The 27791-nt window shown below is 38.8% G+C and overlaps 2 protein-coding genes across 4 annotated transcripts in view; one reads left to right on the plus strand and one right to left on the minus strand.

The window, feature by feature from the left end:
• Positions 1–803: 803 nt before the first annotated feature.
• The window catches only part of LOC132368592 (cyclin-Y-like protein 1), a 33873-nt gene continuing 6885 nt past the window's right edge, over positions 804–27791 (minus strand). Inside the window, exons 2-10 of one of the 3 annotated variants that reach the window (XM_059927299.1) lie at positions 25287–25361; positions 23366–23400; positions 17222–17322; positions 13630–13665; positions 11376–11427; positions 10284–10403; positions 6298–6464; positions 2860–3022; positions 804–1300 (exon numbers count right to left, since the gene is read on the minus strand). In XM_059927299.1, coding sequence (XP_059783282.1) covers positions 1184–1300; positions 2860–3022; positions 6298–6464; positions 10284–10403; positions 11376–11427; positions 13630–13665; positions 17222–17322; positions 23366–23400; positions 25287–25361 — 866 coding nt within the window. In that variant the 3' untranslated portion in view covers positions 804–1183. Of the gene's footprint in view, positions 1301–2859; positions 3023–6297; positions 6465–10283; positions 10404–11375; positions 11428–13629; positions 13666–17221; positions 17323–23365; positions 23402–25286; positions 25362–27791 lie in introns of those variants that run through there. The other 2 variants (XM_059927301.1, XM_059927300.1) reach the window with 2 other exon arrangements.
• Positions 20093–20465, plus strand: LOC132368591 (10 kDa heat shock protein, mitochondrial-like). Its single transcript, XM_059927298.1, has one exon. The coding sequence runs from the start codon at positions 20123–20125 to the stop codon at positions 20429–20431; it is 309 nt and encodes a 102-aa protein (XP_059783281.1). The 5' UTR covers positions 20093–20122; the 3' UTR covers positions 20432–20465.

Below are 27791 nucleotides of genomic sequence, written 5' to 3' on the forward strand. Positions count from 1 at the left end.
TTTTTGTTTTTTTTTCTTTTTTTTTTTTTCTTTCTCTGTTTATGATCGCAAACATGCTAATATGCTAATAAGTACTGCCTGCAAAGAATTTGGATGACATGTGTTATTCAGCAGCTTTTTGGTTTAAATTGATTGCCAATAATGACTAGCAGCTTCAATGATATAGTAGGGAGGAAGAACCCTGCAAAACCTAACGATGCTACGACAGTCTGTTCCGAAGTTTGGCTTTATGAGTTGTTAGGAGTCCCATGTTTTTTTTTTTTGTTTTTTGTTTTTTGTTTTTTTTTTTTTCTTTTTTGTTTTTTTTTGTTTTTTTTGTTTTTTTTTTTTTCTTTCTCTGTTTATGATCGCAAACATGCTAATATGCTAATAAGTACTGCCTGCAAAGAATTTGGATGACATGTGTTATTCAGCAGCTTTTTGGTTTAAATTGATTGCCAATAATGACTAGCAGCTTCAATGATATAGTAGGGAGGAAGAACCCTGCAAAACCTAACGATGCTACGACAGTCTGTTCCGAAGTTTGGCTTTATGAGTTGTTAGGAGTCCCATGTTTTTTTTTTGTTTTTTTTTGTTTTTTTTTCTTTTTTTTTTGTTTTTTGTTTTTTTTGTTTTTTTGTATTTTTTTGTTTTTTTTTCTTTTTTTTGTTTTTTTTGTTTTTTTTCTTTTTTTGGTTTTTTTTTTGTTTTTTTTTTTTTGTTTTTTTTTCTTTTTTTCTTTTTTTTTTTTGGAGTCCCATTTTTTGATGGTAATACTGCACTGATTCTAAAGGAATATGCAGCATTATGGGACAGTGAGGCAAGAAAAACTTAGAAGTTATATAGTTACTGTCTTTAAAGTCTAAAAATTTAAGCTATTAATTAAAAAACCTCACATAGTTCACAGCTATAAGATATCTGTGCGTGGATTGGGAGCAGATATCTGTGCATGGATTGGGAGCTTTTAGCTTTGGAGTGGTTTTTGTAACTCTGTTTACAATAAAAAGGACAGAAGAGCGTGTTACATTGACGAGGTCCCGTTCTTTCCTATGAGCATAATCTTCGCTTGTCCATGAGTCTCTTGAATTCAATGTCTTTCTTTAAGGTGAAAATACTAACTTTGCTGGTTTCTGAGCAGGAGAGGTGGTATTTCTCCAGTCCTTGTTTCGAGGGGTTTATGATGTTACAACCCCTCACTTCTCCCTTAAGAGAGGATGGCATTGGAGCACCGAATACCAATGAAATGATCAGCGCTGAAAGACCTTCTCATAGCAGCTCTACACACGTCTTTGTATTCGTCGTCACACAATCTGGAAATGGCCTAGGAAAGTCAATCAGGTAGAACATAGGTATAATTAGGGGGAAAAAAAAATGTTCGGACCTTAAAAAAACAAAAAAAGCATCATTGATTGATAAGCCACACATCTACATTCGTTTAGATAGTTCATAGTTACTGCTACTTTGGATAGCTGATATCTACACTAACTGACAATTCCCTAAGGTAATAACCTTTAAGGGCTATGATTAGATTGCTGGGGCAAGGGGTAACTTGCCCTAATAACTTAGAGTTACTTAAAAATTGGGTTCCTAATGATAGGCTCCTAATAGCAATATCATCTGTTACCTACACACGTGATCCTTAAACGTAATGGACATACACTTGGGCAAAATCAGTGTTTACTCAGCTATTCAACTTCTATTCAGTTTTCATTAGTTATTACATACTCTAAGAAAATTTTAATCAGGTAGGTATGTGCTGAAGGTAGGAGAGGTCTAATGACAAGCGCTGAAAGGTGCTATTTCACTTGCACATAAATTATGGTAGAAAAACATCTTATTCTAAAGTACCACCAAGGTACCACAGAAAGTATCAATTTTAAATGTGTTCATTTCAGTTGTGAATTTTGCTGTATACCCACCAAAAATCATAAGCCATAAGTATTACTTTGTTCCATGTACGTTACCATTTATATTAAAAACTCATGTACTTTCTACAGCCAGTATCTGAATCCACATTATACCTTCCAAGTATAGGTCTCTCAGGTTAGCCACGGATGCTTTGTCTAATAAACTCATGGGACTGAACTGTGATACACATACACACACACACACACACACACACACACACACACACACACACGAACTGCAAGCTGAGTAAAAAACAGTTAAGAGGGAATTCCCTGGTGGCGCAGTGGTTAAGAATCCGCCTGCCAATGCAGGGGACACGGGTTTGAGCCCTGGTCCGGGAAGATCCCACATGCCGAGGAGCAACTAAGCCCGTGCGCCACAACTACTGACCCTGCGCTCTAGAGCCCGTGCTCTGCAACAAGGGCAGCCACTGCAATGAGAAGCCTGCGCACCGCAATGAAGAGCAGCCCCCGCCTGCCGCAGCTAGAGAAAGCCCGCGTGCAGCAGCGAAGACCCAATGCAGCCATAAATAAATAAATACATTTATTTATTTATTAAAAATATCAAGACAGTAGAAATAGTCCAAAACATCAATTATTAAAAAAAAAAAAGACAGTTAAGAGTGGTAAGTAGATTATGTAGGTACATATGATTAGGGATACAATTTTAAGAAATTATTCATGTATGGTTATATGTAAGTGTAGAGGTTCAAATGGAAAACCATTAAGAACAGATTAAATATGATTTAAAGTATTCTGAATTATGGTTACAGAAGAGACAATTTTTTTTTTTATAATGTGGGATCCCTGTATAAACCATAAAAGACACAGGAAATATGATGCCAACGGGTCAATAAGCTCTTCAAACTGTTAACAGCTTTCCATTTTCCTAATCACTGCTTAATATAATTTAGCTACAGATGTGGCTTCGGTGGCTGACAGAAAACCCCAGTTAGTGATTTCACAGCCTTACCTGTAAGTTCTGTGCTCTTTCTTTGCTAAGAGGAGTGAATAGAACATTCAGGTTGTTGTCATCTGCTAAGGAGCGAAGGTCAAAGTAGTATTTGACATACACACTGAAAGGAACATTAATATTAAACTGAAGTAGCTCCAGGAAGTGCCTTGCCATCTTATTCCTGGGGGAGGAGGAGAAGACAAAACCAACACAGGACAATTTTAGTCAATTGGGCTATCTTCAAAAATACCATTCTGAGCTACTAGGATGGCTCTAAATACTGTTTTGAAACAAATAATGGCTACCCAGCTGGATTATACCCTAATGTTCAAACAAGGTACAGCTATTTGTGGTCCTTTCTGCGTCCCAGCACTTTGAGTCTGGGACAAGGGGGAAGAGGTTATGGCCCTCTTATGCACTCATGCTGCTGACTCAGGGGCTCATTCTTCAGAGTTCCATTAGTGCAGCTGTACGATTCATGCTCCACACTCACTCACAAGGCCCCGCTATAGTGATCAGATGAAAGGAATGATGTATGCTGTTTATTAGCTCTGAAGAACTTGCAGACATTTTCACCGGGCTGATGACAGGAAGGGGCTTACTGAAGTAGAGCCGAGCCAACAAAAGGAGTGGGCACATCACCACGGCAACAAAATGGATCCATCGAGAGCCACTGCTATTATCTCTGAGGCGGGAAAACTCTTGAGGCAACAAGGATTCATCTCAAGTAAATAAATAAATAAGCTACATTCGATGGGAAAGGGAATCCCCCCACCCCCACCCCGTGCATGGGGCTGTGTCAAAGGGCATAATGCAAGTTTTTGTTCACCTTAAAACCTTACTAGGGTGAGTTGTTGTCACCATGACAGGACAGGATGCACTTTTTAAGCTTAGGAAGGCAGTAAGATTATGTCTCAGCTAGACTAAACCCACTTTACGATACAACCTCTGATAGAGCAGTTGTTTCCCCCGGTGTTAGGAGAGCAGCCCAGAATGTTCAGACCTACCGCCCCTTGCCAGGACAGACTGCACACGCCCACAGAGGGCGAATTCAATGAAGTGGGAAAGTAGAGTGCTGGGAGCAGGCTTCTGCTATACGACCACATCCAGCCATTTGCTTGCCAAATGTTTAAGTAAATAAATATAAAATTAGAGTAAATCTTACCACTTTCCACAGCAATCACTTTAGAGAGTTGATTATATAATAATGATAAATACCCAAACAAACATGCAAGTGGCTTATTTTACAATACATTTGGTTTCCTGGTTTTAAAGTGTTAACATTTTATCCATTGGATAAATCAACAAATGCTCCATGTTCTCCTGTATGGAGAGCAGAGTATGAGCAGAAATGAGGTTTCTCATTTGTTGAACTTTAAACCTAACTGAACCTACTTCCAAAATTCATTTCCTGTTCATACGGCCAGAAGTCTATAGAAATGTAAACCAGATAATGTTTTGATAATCAGCTAATCAGGACTTAATTTACTACAGGAATAAATGCACTTCACTATCCCTTTTATATTTTCTCCACTAATACATTTTAATTGTGTGGAAATACAGTACTTCATAGGATTAACATGTCTATTAATAGAGCTTTAATCACTGAAGAAAAGCATTATGCCTACAGAATATGCATCTTCTGTGTTTTTTGCTGTTTTTAAATGGCTAGGTGGCTGAAGAGCCTACCACTTACAGGCGCAGCAAACTGTCTGAACAGCAGCTGCTCAGTTTAACTTACTCTTTTGAAGGGAAATATATATTTAACAAGACACAGAGATGTTAGAAAGTTTTAAGGAAAAGCTGATAGACAGCAATTTTTCAATTCAGACTCAAAATGAGACCATTACAAATAGTAGTCAACAGCAGAGGGATGAAACAAATGTGTATTAAACACTTTGTTGTAATGCTTTCCAACTCCCAAAGATCATAAACAAAAGCAGCCTATTATAAACATAACTCCTGGTGATTCTCCGTTCTACACAGAAAAGCGTTGTTTAGAACTAGTTTCTTCGTAGCTGGACAGTGCCGCCAATGCTCCTGGGCTCAATGTCTATGAACACCCACACGTTTCCCTGCATGTTCTCGGATGTTGTACCTGGAACCAGAGCCCCAGTCAGCTCAGTTGCAGATTCTGAGAAAATTTCAGCTGCCATCATGGCAGGGATGGTGTTCACGATTACAAATTTTCCTTCCTTCAAGGGACCAGTTTAAAGACTGATGATAGTGTTGGTCAACGTCACTTTAGTTTCTGCAACTTCCAAAAGTACTTCTATTCATTTCAAATTCCTTATCTGCTGTTACACTGTTTGCTAAGATTGCTACCAGCAATATCACCATGACCACCTGGTTTACATGATCACCAAAGTGGGCATTTTCACCAAAAGCCACTTTGACAGCTACTGACAGTCACTGGTCCCTTCTCTTAGTCACAACTTTCCTCGCTTCAGCTGTAAATATGCACTTTGGTAATTGTGAATTATCTAGAGTAAGGGGCAAAGGTAACAAAAACAAACTCTTGCCCCTGCCTGCCATCTTGATCGGCCTCTGCTGTCCAATATAATCAAGAGGTGTCCTTTCCCATTTTCCTGAATGCCACCCACAAAGACAGGTTCACTGTCAAGCGGGCACTTCGAGAGTCTGCTGGAATTACCTCTCTGGCTCATCCTGCTTCCCACCCTTGGGGCCCTTCACCAGAGCCAGACTGGAAGCCTGGCGTTTCATGCCAATGTGAGCGTGCCATCTGTGAGGAGAACCTGCCTAGTTAACTCAAGGCCCCACAAAGTGCCGCTGTGTTTGCTGAGTGCCCTGGGTGAGGCCCCAGGGATGCTTCCCGGACTACCTGAGAGGTAGGTGTTTCCTAACTCAGCAGACTTTAGGGGAGGAGACAGGAACACAGGGATCTGAAACCTTTATATGTGGCTACCTGTACATCATAGTTTCTGTAACAACAGAACCTCAGATAAAAAGGAGAAAAAGACCAGCAAAAGCAAATACACAATGTGTGACTCAGGTTGAAATTATAACCTGTCAGTAGTCTAGAGGCCCTAAGACCTTAACAGTGGCCACTTGCTTCAAAGACCAGGCATGTGCCCCTTAAAAATGGACTGGACCTGGTAGACAGCTTTAAGAAAGCTGTCAAGTTACTGACTGTACCATGTTGTTCTGGTAGTGAGCTTGTAAAATGTTTGGCAAAAACCACCAGAAAAATAATTTCAATTTATCAAGCAGAATATTACAACAATAACACATCAAGACCTACCAATTAATGAGGGGAAATACAAATTGTTATACTACAGCTAGATAGAAAGAAGTCTGTCATTTTATGTCTATTTCAGCTCTCTGCACAAGGTAACCTTTCTTAAAATGTAACATTTCTTAAAAATGTAAACTTTATGAGAGCAAATGAGGTATTGGAAAATGGTTAGAAAGTTCACGGTAACCTTACAAACTCACATGTCCTCAATTGTAACATCCTTGAGGATCTGGCTGTAGTCCACATTCTGTACAGCGTCATCGCCCCAAAGCTCGGAGGCAAGAAGAATGGCTCCCAAAACAATTCTTTTCCAGTTAGTGGGGCAAATGTCGATCTCAGCATAAGTTAAAAGCCTTTCTAAGTAAACCTGCAAAAGTAGAGCACTGATCTTTGATTTTAGTTCAGTTTAAGTGCTGTGATAAGAATTGTTAGGAATGACAGATTTCATCTCTTTTTGACACCCCTTTTATTCCTAGGTTCTACAAAGACTTTGCTCAGCCAAGCCAAGGCCAGAGGCCAGGTCACAGTTGTAAGTCAGATATTTCTGTTAGTCTGATATTTCTACTCTGCCCGTGTGAATTTCCAACCCAATTTTGGTCACAGGAATGAAAGGACCTCTCAGCAAAGGGCATTCTAAAGACACGCATTGTATTATTACCTTCCCACTTGTCAAGGGCAGCACATACAGCCCAGTGTCGACTTCAACTGTTCAGTAAATGCTTGAGTGCCTATCACGTGCAATGTTAACTACAAGACTGGTGGTGGTTGCATGGCGATTTTACATAACGCTTGAGTGTGTAAAATTCTGGTAAGACTGAGCACATCTTTACCTTCTCTTCAGAGTCACCAGTCCTTTTGTGGCATGAACTTGAAGATAAAAACTGGTGGTCAAGAGAGCCTCCCAGTGGCTGCTGCGTGGCACAGCGGGACAGGCAGTACAAAGGGGCTTTACAGCTGTCAAGTATTCCCGTATTTTGGTGCCTTTTTCAGGAACACACATGCATACAAAGGGTAGTCCTTTTCATATCCCCAATTTTTCACATCTCCATTATCATTTCATTATTCATTTCTGTCTTACATAATCTGCAGCTTAGTCAATTCTTTTGGTTTTAAGGTGGGAAGACCTGCCTGTGTCTGTATCCCTGGGGCTCCTCTAAACCTGCCGGTTTGTGAGATGATTTCATGGTTTCTTTTACATGTATCAAATGTCTACCCTACAAAGAACTGGATGGAGTTAACAGCTGAGCAAAGATTTGAGAGGTAAGCTGTGATTTGTTGTTACCTCTGTAGAAGAGTGTATATGCCATTTGACAAAAAGAAAAATGTCCAGTTTTAAAGAGTCTGTTTACTCTCTGAAGGGTTATCAGATTGACAGCTCAGATTCGCCCATGCCCTCCAAACTCTACTGTGTTTTCAAACACGGGTATTGAGATTATATGTTCTTAGTGAAATTCGGCTCCCATTCCCCAAAGAACTCAGCACTCTCTAGTACCCTAAGAACGACTCTCCCCGCAAGGTTCAACTCTCTACTTTATGGGACTAATCAGAGGCACTGAAACGACACTGGCAATCTCTCAACTTCCTCTCACCTTTGTACTGGCAAACTTGGTACACGTGCCGCTATTCATTTACCCCACTTGCCCTCCTGTCTCGGAGGAAGCGAGATCTCTTTCTTTTCACTGAAGCTCACTCTCCTGTGAATGAAGTTGATCCCACCTCACTTCTGCAGAGCACTGTGCCCACAGTTAGTCTCTTTTGGAACAACTTCTCCCTCTCTGTCAGAGGCTTCCTCCAGTGTGAATGCTTCCATGTCCCCAGCCTGTCCCCCACTGCCCCTCGACGGCGTCCTCAGGGCTGAGGCCAGCTCCTCATCTCCCATCCTCTCCTTAACCCACTTCAGTCAGCCTCCTGCTGCTACCACTCTACAGAGACTACTCTTGCCGTGGTCACCGGTGCCTTCACACAAACCACCCAGAGCTCTTCGTCCCAGAGCTCCACTCCCCAGGCCTTCCCTCATAAATGAAAGAGCATTGCCACACGCCCAGTCGCTGAGACCAAACACCTGCACTTGAGTGTATCCTGCTCCAATCTGTCAGAACTTCTTGTTATCTCTACCTTCACTGGTACCCTGACCGCTTTTCTGTCTGTCACTTCTGCCTTGTATCGCTGCCACTGCCTAACTTCTCTGCCTCCCAACAGACTACAGTCTGTTCTCCCCAAAGCAGCCAGGAGAGCCTCTTAAATTAAGAGTACTTTATGCGCCTGCTCCAGATCTGCCAGAGGTTTCCCGTCAAACAAATACCTTCTTCCCGTGGCCTGCAAGTTACGAGGCCCTGTGCGGTACGGCCTTGTCCTTCCGTGACCTCATCACCTATGCTCTTTCCCTCATTCCCCGCTCGGATCACAATGGCCACCTTGCTTTCCCTTGAACACACAGAACAAGTTCCTGTCTCAGAGCCTTGCACTTGTCCCCTCTGCCCGTAATGCCAGCGTACCTGATCTTCCTCAGTTCAGCCAGGTCCTGGGTTCAAACATTACCTCTTTAAAGAGGCTCTTCCTGAGCTTTCTAGTAAGCCCCTCTAATCACTTTATCCCTTTACCTTGCTTTCTCTTCATGGTTTTTACCACTACTTGAAATAGTCATCTTTTAAAAAACACTCATTAAAAAAAAACACTTATACTTTGCTATACACCTGAAACTAACACAACACTGTAAATCAACTGTACTCCGATAAAAAAAAAAAAAAAAAAAAAAATTTACGTCTTCCACACTTGCTCCATAAAGGCAAGAACTTTATTTATCCAACTTGTTCTCTCCTCCACCCCCCACATGTAGAAAAGTGACACAGAGTAGGTATTCAGTGACATGGTATTTATGACATGAGCAACTTCTTGGTAGCATTTAGCGTTTGGACCATACTCTCCTTCTTGAACCTCTCCTGGTGTCTCTTAGGGTTCTCTGCTGGGTTTCCTACCACTGTAGCCACTCCTCTGGGGGTCTGTCCCTTAAGTGCTGACAGTCCCTACAGATCTATCTTCTACCCACTTTTTATTTTACATACTTTCTCTGCATTTGAACAGCTACACTTAATTCCCTCCCTCTAGCTCAGATTCATGCTCCAATCCCATATATTCAAATGATTACTAGACACTGCCATTCTGCTGTCTCGCAGGTACATCAAGCTTAACTTGTCTACAAAGAAATGCCCCTCTTCCAACCCAAATACTCTCCTTCCTGCAGTTCCTAGCTCTCCGTATGCAAGCACCATTCCTGCCTCTCTCAAGCATGTGCTAAGCACTCCAAGTGGCCTGTAGCTCCAAGAAAAGGCCTGTGTCTGATCCAGTACCCGCTGAGGGGTCTCTCTTCAAAAGGACAAGCCTCCTGTCCTCAGTTCTGCCTTGACAGGAGCCGGCAGTGAGGGGCCTAAGTATTCCTTCCCCGCAGACCACACAGCTGACTTTCCCCCCTACAGGTTTGCTATAGGGAGGAGTAAAACAATCCCAGCTACCTCTCACTTGAATATGATTTATTATTCAAATGATAAAATCTTACCATAGGAATTAGGAATGGATGACAGAAAGGTCCTTACACAGCTGTAGCTTAGCAGGCTAACTAGAGTGAAGCCTTCTGAAGTCCTACTGGCACCCTAGTCCTGGGCAACTTCACATGCAGGCAATAAGAGGACAGCAGGGATGGTTAACACCATTATCCATTATCCAAGGAACAGAGAACTGAGGGCAGTAGTTCTCAATCAGGACACACATCAGAACTGCCTAGGCAGTACAGTCTGGGACTCAGCTTCAAACTACCCGGAACCTGTTTCTGCCTGTGGACCAGAGCGTTCAGTTATTGCCCCGCCCTACCACCACAACATGCGTCGTCTGTGTGTGCGTGTGTGCACTGTGCGTGCATGTGTCCCCTCAGGTGTGGAAGGAGAAACCAGAAATCTCTCCTGCTGCCTTTAATAGCAATTGTTTTGTGATGAGAAAAGCAATGGCAACATTTTAAATCATAATGATTATTAAAGCTCAAATGTGTATACTTTACTTTCTTTTGATAGGTTTCTCTTAATAAAGTTCTAATGATCATTTCAGGAACCTACTTTCATTTGGGAAAAACAGGACCATACCATGTGTACAAGACAGAAATTTCTACAGATGCTTTATGAAAGAAAAAATATCTTACCCAAGTTATTACTGCACTTTCAGCAGTTAGCTGTGCGGCACTACAAAGAGTATGAACAAATCTGTAAATGACTTTGTGTTCAGGATCATGCTCGAAGTATTCCTCTGGAAGCTTTTCTCGCTGAAAGGAGAAAAAATGCAATTTATGTATCCATGGAAGAAAAATACTTAAAAGTACCCTTAAGATAGCAGTCTTCACACTTGGGCCCACGTGCCCCTTAAAATAATTTTGGTTGGGTGACATGTCTTGTAGTCTTTTAAATATAAACAATGGGATCCTAAAATACCACAGTGATCCAGTACTCACCACCATTCATTAAAGAAAAATACAGGCACAACCGCAGAAAATTTATGTATTTCCACGTTCCTCCCCACAGAATTCTAACCAAATGTAAACTATTGGGTTGGCCAAAAAGTTCATTTGGTTTTAAGTAAAAATAAACGACACAGTTTTCATTTTCACCAAGCATTTTATTGAACAATATATTCACTAACCAAACAAACTTTTTGGCCAACCCAATATTTTTAGGCTCAAAAGTCTTGCTGATCACCATATGTCATACTTTTCTGTAATCAACTTTGAAAACACATTTCCAGTGTCCTGTAACCATAAGGCTCTAAGAATGTGCTGTCCTGTACAGCAGTCGCCAGCCACGTGTGGCTACAGAGCACCCGAAGAAGTGAATTTTAAAACTTTGTCATTTTAGTTCGTTTAAAATTTAAACAGTTTTCTAATTTTCTTCTTAGAGGCCTTATCATATTAGGTTTATTTACAAATATTTATATTGTTTGATGCTATGGAAAATCATCCTTTAAAAAGATACATTTTCTGTTACTTGGGTATGTTTACTTACCTGCTCACTATTCATACAAAGTGCAACTCGGTTCACATCCATCAACCCCTTATACAACACGCCTTCGGGAAAATGACTAGACACAACATGGCGTGGGGAAGAAGACTTAAAGGAAGATGAATTTGACTTCGAGCTGGAGGAAGTAATTTTCTTCTAGTAATTAATTTCAAAGCAAATCAGCATGAAATAAACACAACTGTATAAGAGAAAAATACCACTTCAATAAAACTGACACTCACTGTGAGCGGATGTAATCTCTCATCAAAAATATCCAAGGATCTATCTGCATCTCTATAAAATAAGAATGTGCATTTAAAAAATTAATTCAGGAGTTACTATCTTAGTAAAATATCTGCTAGGAGTAGAGAGAGGGGTAGAGGAAGCTTAACCTTCAACAAAGCAAACAGTTTTATAAATTCTTCTCCTGGATTCCACCCTTAGAAAGGTTTCCTGACCTCTTTTTACTCAGCACATCAAGTTCCGTGAAATCTTTTCTACAACAACCAGCCAGAGTTGCCTCTATAAGCACTGACCCTCCCTAACAGGCAATGCTAGTAAACCAATATATTTTCACTCCTCTAACCTCACACTGGAATATGCAAGAACATTTTATAAAGCAGTGGTGGTGGGCAATAAATTCTTCTAACTTCAATCAATGTGAATATGAGATTCATGGTTTTTTCCCGTTTTTTTCTCTTTAGTTCTTTATATTCTTATTGTGTATTTCTTCTTGTCTCTTTTAAATAGTTTGAGTTAAAAATGTAATTGTCTTTTTATTTTAAAAGAAACCAGGCTTTTTAATTTAAAATTTCACCACACTAATACACTGCGCTCATTTGAACAGCGGTTCTCTAAATGTGGTCTGCAGGCCTCTGGGATTCTCCCCTATCCCCTCCTTCAGGAGGCCCAAGAGGTCAAAACTGCTTTTATAAGAATACTAAGACACTACCTGCCCTTCACATTGTGTGACATTTGCTATGGATGTATAAAAGCAAAAGTGGGTAAAACTGCTGGTTTCTGAGCATGAATCAAGGCAGTGGTACCAAACTGAATTAGAAGTCATTCAATTATTCACTGCCACTTGCAGTTAAAAATCTGCTTTAAGAACATCCTTGATAAAAGAGTAAAAATTAATAGTGTTCTTAAACCTTGGTCCTTCTTTTTAATATTCTGAATAAGTGGAAAGTATGCATTAAGCACTTTTACATACTGAAATATGGCTGTGTTAAGGAAAAGCACTTGTGACTTGGCGGTAAGTCATTTTTTTCATAGAACACCATCTTTATTTGAAACACTTTTTTCATCGAACACCATCGTTATTTGAATGTACAACTGACACAGTCATTCTTTCACAAATGAACAAAGTGAGCCTGTCACTTCAAGGAAAATAACTCTAAAGTTATTTGTTGCCAATGACAAAATTCAAGCCATCAAGCTAAAAATATCAGGATTTTTGGAAAACTTCTACCTTCTATTGTGAACTTGACAACTTCTCAACACTTAAAAGACTTTTCTGGTAAGACTGGTGGTGATACTAACAAAAGTGAGTTTTTGACACTGTCTAAAGAAATGTGAACCAATACTTTCCAAATGACCAATGTATAATATTATAAAGTCAGGTACAGGTAAAAAGATCTACTCAGTATGCATGACAGATCAATGGGTATTAATTTAACATAGTATTTATTACAAGTTCATTGATATGACTTAGAATTCCATTCTAACTAATTTAAGAAACTAGCACATGCAGACTTTTGGTAGAGTATCAAAGAATATACCAAATTATCTGAAGGCTTTAAAAATACATCTTTTTCCAACTATATATCTGCAAGCAGCTGGATCTTCTTCATATTGTTTCTTCAAAACAAATGACTGAAGACAGAATAGATATGAGAATCAGCTGTCTTCTATTAAGGAGATACTTTTCTCTCAATATTTTTTGTTGTGGAAAATAGTTATTTTTCATTAAAAAAAAAATGACTTATGTTAAACACTGGGGTTCCCAATCAGGGGTGATTTCGTCCCCCAGGGGACTTCTGGCCATGGCTGGAGACAGTTTTGGTTGTCGTAATGTGGAGGGAAGAAGGTGCTACTGGCATCTAGTGAGTAGAGGCCAAGGGTGCTGCTATATATCCTATAACACACAGGACGACACCCCACAACAAAGCATTATCTAGCTCAAAATTTCAATAGTGCTAAGGCAAACCCTGTTTGAACATACAATGGATTTAATTTTTTAAATTCTCAATTTCAATTTCTAATACAGTAAATTATCAATATAACCCATATAAACAAATACTCTTTGGGATGCTCAGTAACCTAAGAATTAAGGGTCCTAAGATAAAAATAAATGATTCACTTCTATATTGTAATAAAAGCACTCGAATAATAAAAGCTTATGCCAGTAACACCTATAGTTATTACCTAACACTAAACTTGATACCTTGTAAATTAATTAGCTGGAATAACAAGATAGGTTTTACAAGAGCTCACCTGTTCTTTATGTGGTAATATATTGCTAAGGTCATACTGTGGAGGAAAAAAAAATACATTGTAATAACTGATTTTTATCATATCAGGCCTGAAGACATTTTTAAAAAGGGGTTAGCAAGGAGGGAAGACCTTCCAGAGGCCCAGTGGCCCCGAAATCCTCGAATTCAGAACAGTACCACATGGGTGCTTTCCCCCTTGTTTTAGGTTCTTCAGCTTTTAGCAAAATTAGGAGACCCAAAATGCTAGATATGCTGTTAGAAGGCATGTTTTGGTTGATTATTATAATATATAAATTATTACATATTTCCCCTGTCATTTGTCCTTCTACCCACAAAACCTTCTGTCCTGTACAAGTTATATCTATCTATACACATGCTTAAATTTAAGCCATATAGTAGTTTGTGTGTGTGGGGGGGTGTGTGTGTGTGGTTTTTCTGTTAGCCCCTGAATTTCAGTTGATTTAGTTCGCTATCCACCTACCCATCCGTTTTCCATTATTTCCCTAAAAGTAAATAATAAAAGTGCTCTATACCAAAATGATTTAAAATCACTTTTACATAATTATTAGAAAATTTAATAGCAAAATTTTATAGCCACAAAACTGATGATAGGTCTAGCTATCCTGAAATAAGCAGTGCTAATAATACACCATAATACTACACAGTATACTATTAATGACAGGTATTTCCAAATTATTTCAAATAAAGTATTAACGAACAGATAGATACAAGTCCTTAGGTAGTCTTTTTTAAGTTACTATATTCCTAAGTTATTCACAGCTGTTGTATATTAGGCAACAAAGGGGTTCTCTGGTTAAGCTATATGCTCCCCTTTGTTCTCAGTGTCTAAAATGAAACTCAAAATAATTGAGGGAAGGCAAATCTGAATTTTATAATAGGTCTATAGAATCTTAGCACTTGTATAAAGGCCTGTAACACCGTTAGCATCAAAGATGGACACTTCTATAGTGCTTCAAAGTTTCATCTTCAAATTGATTTTAAAATCACAGCATTAGAAGTTTTATGATGGAAAGGACCACTGAACCGTAGATGACATTTAATTAAACAACCCATTTTACAGATAAGGGAACCAAGGCTTAAAACTGACTTACCTAAGGTCCCACTAATTATCAGAAGCAGTTCTCTTTCTCCTGCCCTCTAACCAAATAGTGGCTCCCAAGCTCAGCTGCACACTGGGATCATCTGAGAAGCTTTAAAAACTGCCTGGCTTCTGCTTCAAGATGTTCTGATTTAACCGGCACTGGGTATGACTTGGGCATCAGGACTGTTTTTAAAGATCCCCAGATGACTGCAGCGTGCAGCAAAGTTTAGGGATGAATGAGTTAGGGTTAAGATCGGAGAATCACTCGGGATGCTTTTGTCCATATAATCATGCTTCACATCATTCCCCATCTTGTCAAAAGGTGTGTGTGCGTGGGTGAGAGAGAGACAGACAGACAGACAGACACACAGACACTGTGTCTTGGAGGCGGGGGCAGGCGGGTGGACTTTGTGCATCCAGAAACATATATCTTGAAAAGTTGCATAAGAGATTCTAATAAGGCTCACCTACCCCACTGAGAACAACTACCCCACTGAAAACTAACCCCATGATAAACATTTTCAAAATCATTCCTAAAAGCCAATTGGCCCTATTAATTTTCTCAGTAAACCTTTATTTCACCAATAATGAATGTGATGAATGATCATTTTTAAAACTTCATGAGAGCAAATTAAAATTTACTGTACTTCCAAAAATTAGACTAGGTCGGGAAAAAAAAAGGATGACACCTACTTGTCTGAGCAAGGTTAATCTTTTTTTTTTTTTTTAAATTTTATTTAATTTTACTTATTTTTGGCTGCATGGGGTCTTTGTTACTGCGCGCGGGCTTTCTCTAGTTGCCAAGAGCGGGGGCTGCTCTTTGTCGTGGTGCGCGGCCTTCTCACTGTGGTGGCTTCTCTTGTTGCACAGCACGGGCTCTAGGTGCGTGGGCTTCAGTAGTTGTGGCACACGGGCTCAGGAGCTGTGGCTCGCGGGCTCTACGGCACAGGCTCAGTAGTTGTGGCGCACGGGTTTAATTGCTCTGCGGCATGTGGGATCTTCCCAGACCAGGGCTCGAACCTGTGTCCCCTGCGTTGGCAGGCAGATTCTTAACCACTACACCACCAGGGAAGTCCCTGAGCAAGGTTAACCTTCAAAGGTACTTTTGAATTATATACTGGACATCAGACTCTTTTGAATTCAAAAGAAGCTGCGACTCTAGCCAAAGTAGAGTGGTTTTTGTACCCACAGATTCAGTGTCTTGGCTGAATAAAAACATTCAGTGATGATGTGATAAGTGCCCAAACTCAGGACTTTAGAGATGGGGCTCAGTTTTTGCTGAAACATGATTTGACTGCAACTATTATTGTAAGCAAGAGAGGAAAGTTACATTAGTATGACTGTGAACTTGCTGTCTTTAATTAAAGTAGAAGTTACTGATAATTTAAAGAGCTAAAAAAAAAGCTGGCACATTAAAAACCAATTAAAAATATAATTAGCTTATAAAATTAAGACAACAAATAAAATTAAGGATAAGGACATTAATATTTTCAAATAGCATTTCCCAAACTGTGTTCTGGAAAATCAACATTCATATCCTAAGGAGATGTTAATGTTTCGTGGACAACCGCGAGGGAGGAGGCAAGAAGCTCTGCATCCCGTTTGGTTTTTCTCTCTTAAATAAGCTTGAAAGGTTCATCATTAGGGTGTTTTGAAAGTGCATCTCCAATTGTGGACTATGAGGTGCTCCCAGAAATTAAAGAATAGTTTCCATCATCATGACACTGTTCGTGTCTCCTTAAGTATAAGCCTGACCACAGCCATGTTTCCGAAACCTCACCTCTTTTACTGTTCTCTGCTGTGATTGATACAGTGTGTTGGAGATATATTTATATATATAAACAAAAATGAAATGTGTCTATTAAGTTAAAACCTCAGTTGAACAAATTTCGTCTACAAAGAAATTAAGCTTGAGTGTGTATTTCTTAAGACTGGTTTGATATATTCTCCCCCTCTTTGGGGGACAGGAAGGAGAAGTAAAATTTCATACAGAAATAGTGCAGGAAAAAAAAAAATGCACAGTGGGATAAATCTGACAAAATCCAATTAAATTTAAATGCAGATTCGCTTTGGTGCCAGTAGGGGACAAGCTGTTCCTTCTTCTAAGAGTAGCTTCCAAAGTAGTATACATTGTTTGAGGACTACAACTCATAAAGAAATAATTTTTTCTAGAAATAGCCAATAAAAAGTACCTCTCTTTCTCATTATGTTCAACAATGGCTTAACAACAGAAATGCGTCAAATAAAGATTTATACTTTTTCTGGGATTTCTTATTTGCTAACTGGCTTTCCCTTCTATCATGCGCTCTAAGATTAAAATGGAAACTGAAAATTCATATTTAGGTCCTTGAAATCAATGTATAGTTGACACCAGTTTTTTAACCTGATCACTGAAAAGGACAATTCAAATGAATGAAATTATGTATGGCTAGGATGCTTTTAGCGATAAGGGGGTCTGTCACTCAGCCCTTGGCAACCTACTTGTACTCACCATTTTACTGTGGTTCTAAGATTAGGACGGCTGACTGTGCTGTCATCTAGAAATATCGTTGAGCATGAGCTATACTTTTTAGTAAGCTGCCCTGGAGATACCTGAAGGGGAAGGGAAATAGAAGAAAATGTCACAGTAAGTTAAACCTATAAAGTGTGTTTTTTTCCTTGGTTAAAATGTCAAACGATAAAGCATTACGATTTTTCTTACACTCCATGAACTGCCTGAGTGTGATATCATGTGCAGCTCTATGGGAAACCTCTATACTCTGACTTCCACAGACGAGCTTTGAGAAATGGGTTATAAAATGCTGCCTTGATATAGTACCTATAATCAAACCTGGCAAGCGCCTATTATAAATTACCTTTATAATAATGTAAAAAGTTTAGAATAAGATTTCAGGGTTTTTTCCTTAAGCAATGACATGCAGCTGAGATTTCCTATTTCTATTCATTTACTACAATAAAAGGTAATGCCTTCTGTAACACCGACGCCGGAGCATCTCACTGCAGTCAATGCACCCCAGTAACAAATGTACTCGTTCAGGAGACGGTGCGACGAGACAAGCGTTTGCGAATCAGAGGCTGGGCACGCCAGGGCTGCTCTATCACTAACAAGCTGGGGGCCGTAAGTCTCTCTGGGCCTCAACTTCCTTATCTGGAGGACAAAAAGGTACTGCTTAAAGATTCTCTCGCATCCAAAAAAAACGGATAAAACAACTCTGAGAATTTAACTTCTCACTTCATGTTTAAGTAAGACTGCCATTACATTACTCAAGTGAGAACCTCAGAGAATACTTGCCATTCGTTTCAAAATTGTACTACTTCTGTTCTACGTGTTATTTGACACTCCTGCCTCACCCATGCTGCTCTCTGCCTGCAGTGCCTTTTTCTTCCTCCTGTCCCAGCAAGCTTGACCCCATCTTCCTCTAGGATCCCTTTGCCAGCAGGCACACCACAAAACTTCTCACTTTCTGCACACTCACACATCTAATTTACCAACTGTTCCATGGTCTCAGCTGCTTGCATAGTACCACCCTCTTAAGTAAACAAGCTTCTCCAGGTTAGGAAGATTCTTCTCCTACCTCCAGCTACTGAGCACAGAATCTGGGACAAATTAGGATTCAACAAGTGTTTGAGAAATTATTTAAGAGGTAAACTGGAGGTAAATCTTACTAAAGATACAAATTCGTGAGAATTTATCTACAGTGGTGTTGGATAGGTGACAAAGAACTTTTTGAGACCCTCTAGAGAATGAACTATCTTTAAAACACTTTAGAAGTATCCATTTATTTGTGAAGAGCCCATGAACATGGCAATAGTCAAATACTAAAATGGCCTAAACTATGTTAGGACAACTCTCTTCCTTAAAGTAAGGCCAATAACCAAATGCCAATCACTGAAAGCCACTGGAAGGAAGAGTAGCATTCTTTAATACCACAGAATACAAACAATTTTAAAGCTGGGTTTTGGTTTTGGTTTTTGTTTGTTTACTAATTCAGATGAGCCTTCCTTCCTCCTATTAATATAAAATAGTTTTCACCATGCTGTCACACTCTCCCATCAATGTCCTCCACAAATACATGAAAGGTGAGGCAGGGAGAAAATCTAGTTGATGCTTTTTAAAATACAGAGCATTTAAATAAAAATTGCCAGTATCCAATAATCAGAAATATCCAAATGGCATATATAAAACACCATTTTGCTTGTTTCAGATGCTTTATGCAAAGCCACTTATTCCTTATTAACAAAAAGTTCTAGATGTAACATATTTGAAAAGTATCACTATTTGGAAGACTAATTTCTCCTTCAAGCTAGAAATGTTTTAAACTAAAACTCTGATATGGTCCTTAAGCTATTTGGTTAATGTGTAATTTTAGAATCTCAAAAAACAGATACAGCATGAAAAATGAAAATTCACTCATTCAAATACTTTGATTCTAAACGAAGCAGGTTATCTTTTAAGGTCACTACTATTAGGGTATAATATGACATACACTACACGTAATAAAAGTCAATTCTGACCAAAAATCTATATATATGAGGGGAATAAAAATAGTAAGGAAATGTACCAAAATATAGACTAGTTGGTAGAGCTTTGGGTGCTATTTATCCTGTTTTCCTCTATTAAAAACTTTTTTTTCTATTATGAATGTATATTGATTTGTCTTTCGAAATATTACTGCTAAAACATTTAAAATTTTTAATTAGATGTGGTCTATAGTCCTATGGGGGCTCATTTAATGTATCAGCAACTTACAGTCTACTGGCTCGATCCTACAAAAGAAACACTTCCACAGGCCTACTCCTGAAACTATTCAAACTTTCCAGCATCTAGGGTTCACTAAAGGATGGCAGAATTGAAGCCTCTGAGCAAAGCCTAGATATGTTAGCTGCCAGCAGATTACTTTCCTCTCATCTTGCTTGAAAATTTAAGATAACTGTCCTTTATGATTAAAGCCTTACCATTGCTGGCTCACAACCTCAATAAACTGCACTGACACACATAAGGGTATAAAATGCAAATACAAAAAAAAAAAAAAACAAGTAGCAAAAAACACTACTGACAGTTTAATGTTCATAGGTATTATTTCAATTGGTCACTGAAGAAGAGTATTTATCTTCATTCAGCACTAAGGACAAAATACATGGACTTTTACAATCTTTATAAGGGGAAAGGTTGCTTAGTAGACTTCAGGTTTAATGGTGAAGACTAGAAAATAATCATACCTAGGAGGCTAGTAAGTAACAACCCTCAAAGCTTATCATTAAAGGTCAAGTACCTGTTGAAATCCTGCCCCCACCCAATGACTCTTCCCATTGTGCCTACTGCCTCTGATTTTAACCCATTAAAAGAATAAAGCTGGAGAGAGCGAGAGTACGAAGTGCGGCAACCCGAGTCATGGCAGGACAGGCATTTAGAAAGTTTCTTCCCCTCTTTGACCGAGTATTAGTTGAAAGAAGTGCACCCGAAGTTGTAACCAAAGGAGGCATTATGCTTCCAGAAAAATCGCAAGGAAAAGTATTGCAAGCAATGGTAGTAGCTGTTGGATCAGGCTCTAAAGGAAAGGGTGGAGAGATTCAACCAGTTAGTGTGAAAGTTGGAGATAAAGTTCTTCTCCCAGAATATGAAGGCACCAAAGTAGTTCTAGATGACAAGGATTATTTCTTATTTAGAGATGGTGACATTCTTGGAAAATATGTCGACTAAAATAAGTCACTATTGAAATGGCATCACGTGAAGCTGCCCGTTCCCCCAATGGCATCACGTGAAGCTGCCACTGAAGTTCTGAAATCTTTCATCCTGTAAATAATTTCCGTGTTTCTTTTATAATAAAGTAATGATATCCAAACTAATGATATTCAGTGTCTCTGAAATTTAGTTTTCTCTGTATTGATTTAAACATTCCCAAATAAAAGTATATAAATGAAAAAAAAAAAAAAGAGAATAAAGCTGAAGTTCACTTTTTTCTTCCCCCTTTTCACAAGTTTTGGATACGTTTATTAAGAATCAATGACTTTAACTGAAAAGTCTGTAATACTCCATCTATGTTGCACATTAATGGACAATATGGTAGGGTGAGTGGTTTGAATAGAATTCATACTCCAGGCCTTAGTAGAAAAGTATAATATTCTAATTATAGGTATAATCAAAAATATTGTCTGAATTAATATCGTTAAATATACTGAATTAAACTTCAAACTCAGAACCTATATTCAAAGAATAAATCTAAGTTTGAGTAGACTGACCACAAACCTATTTCCTCTCCCCCTTCTTTCAGATATCATCTCATTAGAATTAAAGGCATTTTTTAAAAAAGCTATACATAAGACAGGATAAACAGCAGATGATTTTTAATGTTTGAAAGGTGAAAAGACTAGATAAAGGAGTGGTAACTGACATGGCAGAACAGAGGAAGCACAACCTTGGTACCTACAGAGAGTGACTAGGACAGGAACAAGAAAACCAGTTTGTCTTACAGAACCCAAGGCAGGCTCAGAGTTCAGAGGCGTGGTCCCCAAATCCTTGCAGTGAGGCCCATCAGTTAACGAGTTGTCCAAGTGATGCTTCCAATTAGATCTTAACAGACAGCCAAGGACCATCACACGTTTGAGGGAAGCCCCCAACAAGTAAGAGATCAAAACAGGAAGAAGGAATGGGACTTCCCTGGTGGCGCAGTGGTTAAGAATCCGCCTGCCAATGCAGGGGACACGGGTTCGAGCCCTGGCCCAGAAAGATCCCACATACCACAGAGCAACTGAGCCCATGCGCCACAACTACTGAGCCTGCGCTCTAGAGCCCATGAGCCACAACTACTGAAGCCCACACGCCCTAGAGCCTGTGCTCCGCAACAAGAGAAGCCACTGCAATGAGAAGCCCACGCACCCAACAAAGAGTAGGCCCAGCTCACCGCAACCAGAGAAAGCCCACGTGCAGAAACCAAGACCCAATGCAGCCAAAGAATAAATAAATAAAATAAAATATAAGGATGCTTTAAAAAAAAACAAAACCAAACAGGAAGAAGGAATTGATGGGAGTGATAAAAACTCAGGAGCAAATGAAAACTTGAAATTGCATCAGTGAAAAAAAGAATGACAGGATATAAGAGAACTCTATAAATTGAAAATAAGGTAGACAAAACAATATATTCAATAGAAGGATTAGAGCACAGTCAAGGAAACCTCCAGGAAGCAGGACAAAACGACAAAATGCAAAGCAGGAGGGGAAAAAAGTTAGCCATCTGGTAAGTCTAAGACTTCCAACATCCGAATAATAGGAACCTGGAAGAAAAAAACAGAATATCAAAGAAACACACAAAAAAGGTCTATACCAAACCAAATTATGAAATTTCAAAATCCCAGGGAGAGGGAAGGTACTAAAAGGTTCCCGAGAAGGAAGGGGTGGGGGGAAATGACTAAAATCGGTAATGTACAATGTACCATACAATGTCAACAGGTTTAAGAGCAACAGTGTAAATGAGAAGATGAGAGGGAAGTGTCTTTAGAATGGCAAAAATTAGTTTCAACTGAGAATTCTATACTTTATCAAATAGAAGGAGTTTCAGAGAGGCTAGATCTCTATAAACTTTCTGCCCATGTGCCCTTTTCCCAGGAAAATGTGCTCCAGTAAAACAAGGAAGTATAACAAGACAAGAGGGAAACAGAATCTAGGACATAGGGGATCCAACATAAGAGAGCAGAGTTATGTGAGATCCCAGATGACTTCACACAGATATCCCAGGAAAAGAGGCATAGAGCAGGCCTAGGGGAACACTAGTCTATATGGGAGTAGGAAGACAAAAGATTGGGGAAAAGTGTCTCCAAGAAAAAAATGGAACAGATGTGGCTTAGTAGACGGAAAATATTTTTGATAGGCATGTGACAAATGTTAAAACATTTGGGGAAAAAAATAGCTGTTAGAAAACAGGCAAGTGAATAGAGTCAGGAAATTAATTCCACAGAAAAAATGAAGAATGTGAAAGCAGGGAGACCGGGCAGGGAGCTACTTACTGCATTTGGCTGTGTGAGATCACGTTGGCTAGGAAAAGGGGGGTTGGGTTATCCTAGAGAAGTGCAGAAGTGCTCCAATTTCATTAATATTTAAGAAAAAGAATGAAGGGTGTACAAGGAGGAGGCACAGTCAGAGAACTATATGGCTCTGCAATGCACAATATTTGCAGAGTCGTAGTAATGTAAACATTGATTCTGATTTAATAAAAACTGATACATGTTGAGGGAACACAGGGAGGGAAATAACGTCATGGTGGACCGAAGAAGCTAAGCTGTCACCTGCTATGACAAGAAGTCAATGGACAGTGCTAAAAATTAACTTACCTGTTATACTTTTATTACTTTGGTTAAAAAATAAGATCAAAAAAATAAGGCAAAAGAATTTAAGGCAGATCTTTATACTACAACCATATTAGTGAAATTTAACTTAAATGTCAGAACCCTTAAAAAATGGGCACTACTAAGTCAAAGACTTTCCTGAATACATTTGATAATTAGGAAAACAGAGATTTAGAAAATCTACCAAAAAGAGGTCCATGCTAACAGTATTGGATCCATCATATTTTTAGGAATCATGGCAGACATATTTTTAATTCAAACTATTAATTTCTTAACTTTTCAACTGTTTACTTACATGGTTTAAATGGTTGCTCTTCCTCTTTTCCCGCACTAAGAATAAAAAAAATTAACTGATGAATTCTGATACAAATGCCATAGAAAAATAAAAGTAGTCACTAATTATTTGATGGATTACCAATAACACAATGAGATAAAATTCCATTCTATTTTTAAAAATAATTTCCAACAAAATATATAATTTAAATCACCCAGCAAGATGAGTCCTATAAATAAAATCTAAAAACTTAGTTTCACTTTTTTGACCTAATAGATATTCTGGATTAGGTACAAATGAAAGACTCCCCATTTACAAAAGAAAAGGACAAAGCCAATTAGGCCAGGTGAGAAACTTAGCTAATAAAAAAATTTACCTGCTGCATAGCTGAACTACTAGCCAGGAGTATTTTCTAATTCTTCATTTACACACAGCTTACTTTAATTACCACAATCTACAGATGACAACTCTAAGAACCAGTTTCTGGCCAGGCACTCATCTCCGAACGCACCAGTATCTCTGGAAGCATCCTGAACCACTTAATGGTAACCTATTCAAATACCTTACTGAAAAAATACACAACTGGAAAGTAACCTACGTTAAATGTAAATTTTAAAATGAGTGTGCTGACCTAAATGAACATATCTACAGCACACAAAACTGTTTTGCTCCAACAAAGGCCAGAAGAATAAAAGCCTGAAGAGGGTCTTAGGCCACACTCTTGCTCACATTGCCTCCTTTAACTCCAGACAGGCATCACAGGCACGGATTCCTTAAGGCTGAAGAGAGAGACAGGCATGGGACAGCTTTTCTTTTACTGTCTCCAGAGCCCCTCTACACGTGAGCAGCTCATGGCTCTGGAAGAAACTGAGAAATAGAGCAATCCTAACCAGAAATGAGTGGCTCAAGTACACACACTAGAAAAATGCAAGTTAGAAACCCCAGGAGCTTCCAGGTTGGTGAACACGTAGTACCCTTGCAGAGGGCATCAAAGCTCTGTGCCCTGTCCCCATGCCTGGCCCTATGCATCTCTTCCATCTGGCTGTTCCTGAGTTATATCCTTTTATAAAAACCAGTGATCTAACGGAAAAAAACAAAAAGCAAAACAACAACAACAAAAAACCAAACCTCCGTTTTTTATTGTGCTGCTTCACTTTAAATATTATGGAATGTTCACTTCTTGTATTCCTGCTCTCGTAATCAACTGAAAAACTTGGTCACGTATGGCTTTTTAGCAAATAAACTAGGATTTAACATAACATTAAGGAAGACAAGCAGGCAAGCAGGAGTGCAAAAAATTCTACGGTTCTGATTCTCATCTTAAAACAAGGAGGACACAGGAAATTTATATGAGTTTCACATGCTGAGGATAATCTTCTGGAAAACCCCATATGGCATGTTGCTCTTATTACCCTGGCACAGCACTACATTAGGATGAGAAAGTTTTGAATAGCTTAAAAGTTCTGAGTAGCATAAATCTGGATGTGAGATAGGCTCGTCTGGTTGAACACTGTGTAAAACAGGGCCAAAATCACAAGGCTCAATTCCCATATATAACAACTGATTTTTCTGATTTGATCAAATGAAAACCTAACTGTGACCTAAACCCTATCATTTGTCTTTAACATATGTGCTCTTCGGAGCAAGGGGAAAAGGACAAAGTAGCATGGAGAAATAGACCACATCTAAATCATGTGGCCAGTTGACTATGTTGATAAAGAGGTGGCAAAATGTATAAACAGATAGTCTAAGTGTTCTCCTCCCTAAAACACTGACAACTAAAGGAAACTGTATCATCAACATATTAAAATAAGACAAGTGAATACATAAAAAAAGTGAAACATTTAAACCACTGTAAGAGTTTTTCTAAATACCTCCTATAATACACAAAACAAAAACAGTTTTCACTCTTTTTCTCAGGGAAGAAAAAGCATTGCCTTACCATCTGTTTGAGGTTTGCTCAGAAAAACTGTGCTTGCCCTTGGGTGGTCAGAAGGGTTTGGTTCCAAAGCTAAGTCTGTATAGGAAGAAAAGAAAAAGGTGTGGTGATTTAGTTGAGTAGAAAAATACATGATTTTAAAGATAGCTACACATTGATTGAAACCACTTTTAATAGTCTTGAGAAGAGCTTTTAGTAATGACAAAAAGGCAATTTTAGTAAAGGCACAATATAAAAATTCTATTGGGAAACAGCAAAATTGTAGAAACTCTCCATACATGTGGAATAAAACCATGGCTATGTCTTAGACTTCTTTAACTTGCACCTAAATAATCTATGCCATTTTTAGATGAATCATATATGTGACTCCCCTCCTATTTACCAATTAAAAATTCAGTCACCCTCTTTTAAAGCTGATATTACTAGCACATTCCAGGAACAGTCTCAAGAAGCAAGTTATGCTGTGGCCAACTACTGTCAGATACCAGCTCAATATATCAAATATGCCAAAACGAAGTGAGTTGCTTTTGGCAAATGTTCTTCAGACAATCAAATGGCTAATTCTAACTCCATTCAACAAATGAACTCATTTAATTGGCTGTGGTTTATCTGGGGGCTATTCATCATGGCAGATTTAAGAGGACTACATAAAAGTTCAATGTTCTAATCTAGAGGAACACTTCCATGATAGTGATTTTTAACTTTGCCCTCTATTTCCAAAGCTAAACTCACTTCTTCTTCATTCCACGCTGCATGATTAATTTGGGGCTTCAATAAGAGTACTTTCTGGAGCAGATCATAGGGCTACTAGAAAAACATTTTGGCCATACCTACACGAAAAGGTGGGTCTGCCTGTAGCCCACCTTGCACCAAGGTGGGATAGCGTCTTCTATTTAGGCAGAAATACAAAACAAGCACAAGCTACCACACAGGATAGTAAGGTTGTTGTTTAAAACAAACAAACAAACATAAAAGCCCTATGACACTTCCTCAGCAAAGTCCATCTCAAACCATTTAACCAATCTTTTAAGAAACTGGACCAAGATTCAGATAAAGAGTAATGGTTAAGGCAATTATTTCCCAAACCACATAATAACTGATCTGTTTTTGAAAGATGGCTTTGATGGTCAAAGTGAAATACAAATATATCCCTGCCTCTTAGAGAATCCAAAGAATACACACATTGATATATTAAAAACGAATTAGTCTAGTAGTGAATTCTGTCTAACCCAGCATTCCACAAATGTATCTACCTAGAATCCCCTTTTCCCACCCAGAAAGAATTTTGCATGAACAGTAATTTGGGACTTCCCGTTTTAACAGGAATCTGAGCCATCCATTTTAATGTCATTGCCAGCACTAGTAATTTACAGAGCTAAACCAACTGCTTTGTTCTTCATGAAAATTCCTTCACTGAATTTGAAGTTTATCAAGCTGCTTTTGGAGAAAATATTCTATTCAACATTTTTATGTAAAAGACCCATATAATTATTTTAAAGTTTTTTTTCTCCTACATATTTGAAAAACTAAGACAATGGGAAAATAAATTATTTCAGCTGTACACAAAATGGCAGGCAGAGACTTTCACAGCTGCCTCTAACCTATAGCTTCCGAAAGAATTCATGACTATTTACCTATACCAAAAAGAAAGTAAATAGACTACATTTGAATCTAAAAAATAAGCAGAAATGTTTGCAAAGTAGCTGTATTATTTATCAGTGTCTATGGCATGGTAAAACTTAACAATTTTCAATGGAAGTCCAGGAAAATTAAGTGCCAGAATCAAAGAGAAGCAAGCTTTAACACACACACACACACACACACACCCGCCAAACCAAGATGTGCTACTACAGATCTAAATACAAAAATCAAGAAGGCCGGGATAAAAGAAATGACAACATGCAAAAAAAAAAAGTAAACTTAGCCCAAGTGACCAGAAAAAAGCTGGCACTCTCCCTACTCTATCCTAGGGGGTTCAAAGGTAGGCACAGGACCCAGGACCGGCCAATCAATCACAGCTGTCCTGGGACTTCCCAAGAAAAGAGAAAGGCAGAACTGTACTCTAGGATCCTTAGCTAGTCTTGAGCTGCTGGACACTCCCCTTGCTATCATGAGGGGAAAGGCTTTTCAGGAGACATCAACAGAGGAGAGCAGAACTGAGGAGATCATTTAACTCCTGGGTCAAGTAGTGCTTAACGCTGTGATGTTCTTTTAACTTGCAACTGAAGGAGACCTGGTTAATCAGCAGTACTGATGATCACACTAAAGGTGGGGAAAGGTAAAAGTCACTTGCTCATTCCTTTAACAAATATCATGAACAAAAATCTGCATGAGACAAAACGATGCTGTTTAAAAATTACACACAACCATTCACAATCATTAACACACAATGATTCACAACCGTTACTTTTAGTTGCTTTTCTTATACGTTAAAAAAAGCTCTAATTAGTGTACAATTTATGTCTTCTTGTTACTAACAAGCGCTCTCCACCCCACTGTTGCATATTT

This window comes from Balaenoptera ricei, chromosome 7 (genome assembly GCF_028023285.1).
Source record: "Balaenoptera ricei isolate mBalRic1 chromosome 7, mBalRic1.hap2, whole genome shotgun sequence".
Taxonomy (NCBI): Eukaryota; Metazoa; Chordata; class Mammalia; order Artiodactyla; family Balaenopteridae; genus Balaenoptera; species Balaenoptera ricei.

Coding starts and splice junctions, on each gene's coding strand:
- LOC132368591 (XM_059927298.1), top strand. CDS start 20,123: ATGGCAGGACAGGCATTTAGAAAGTTTCTTCCCCTCTTTGACCGAGTA.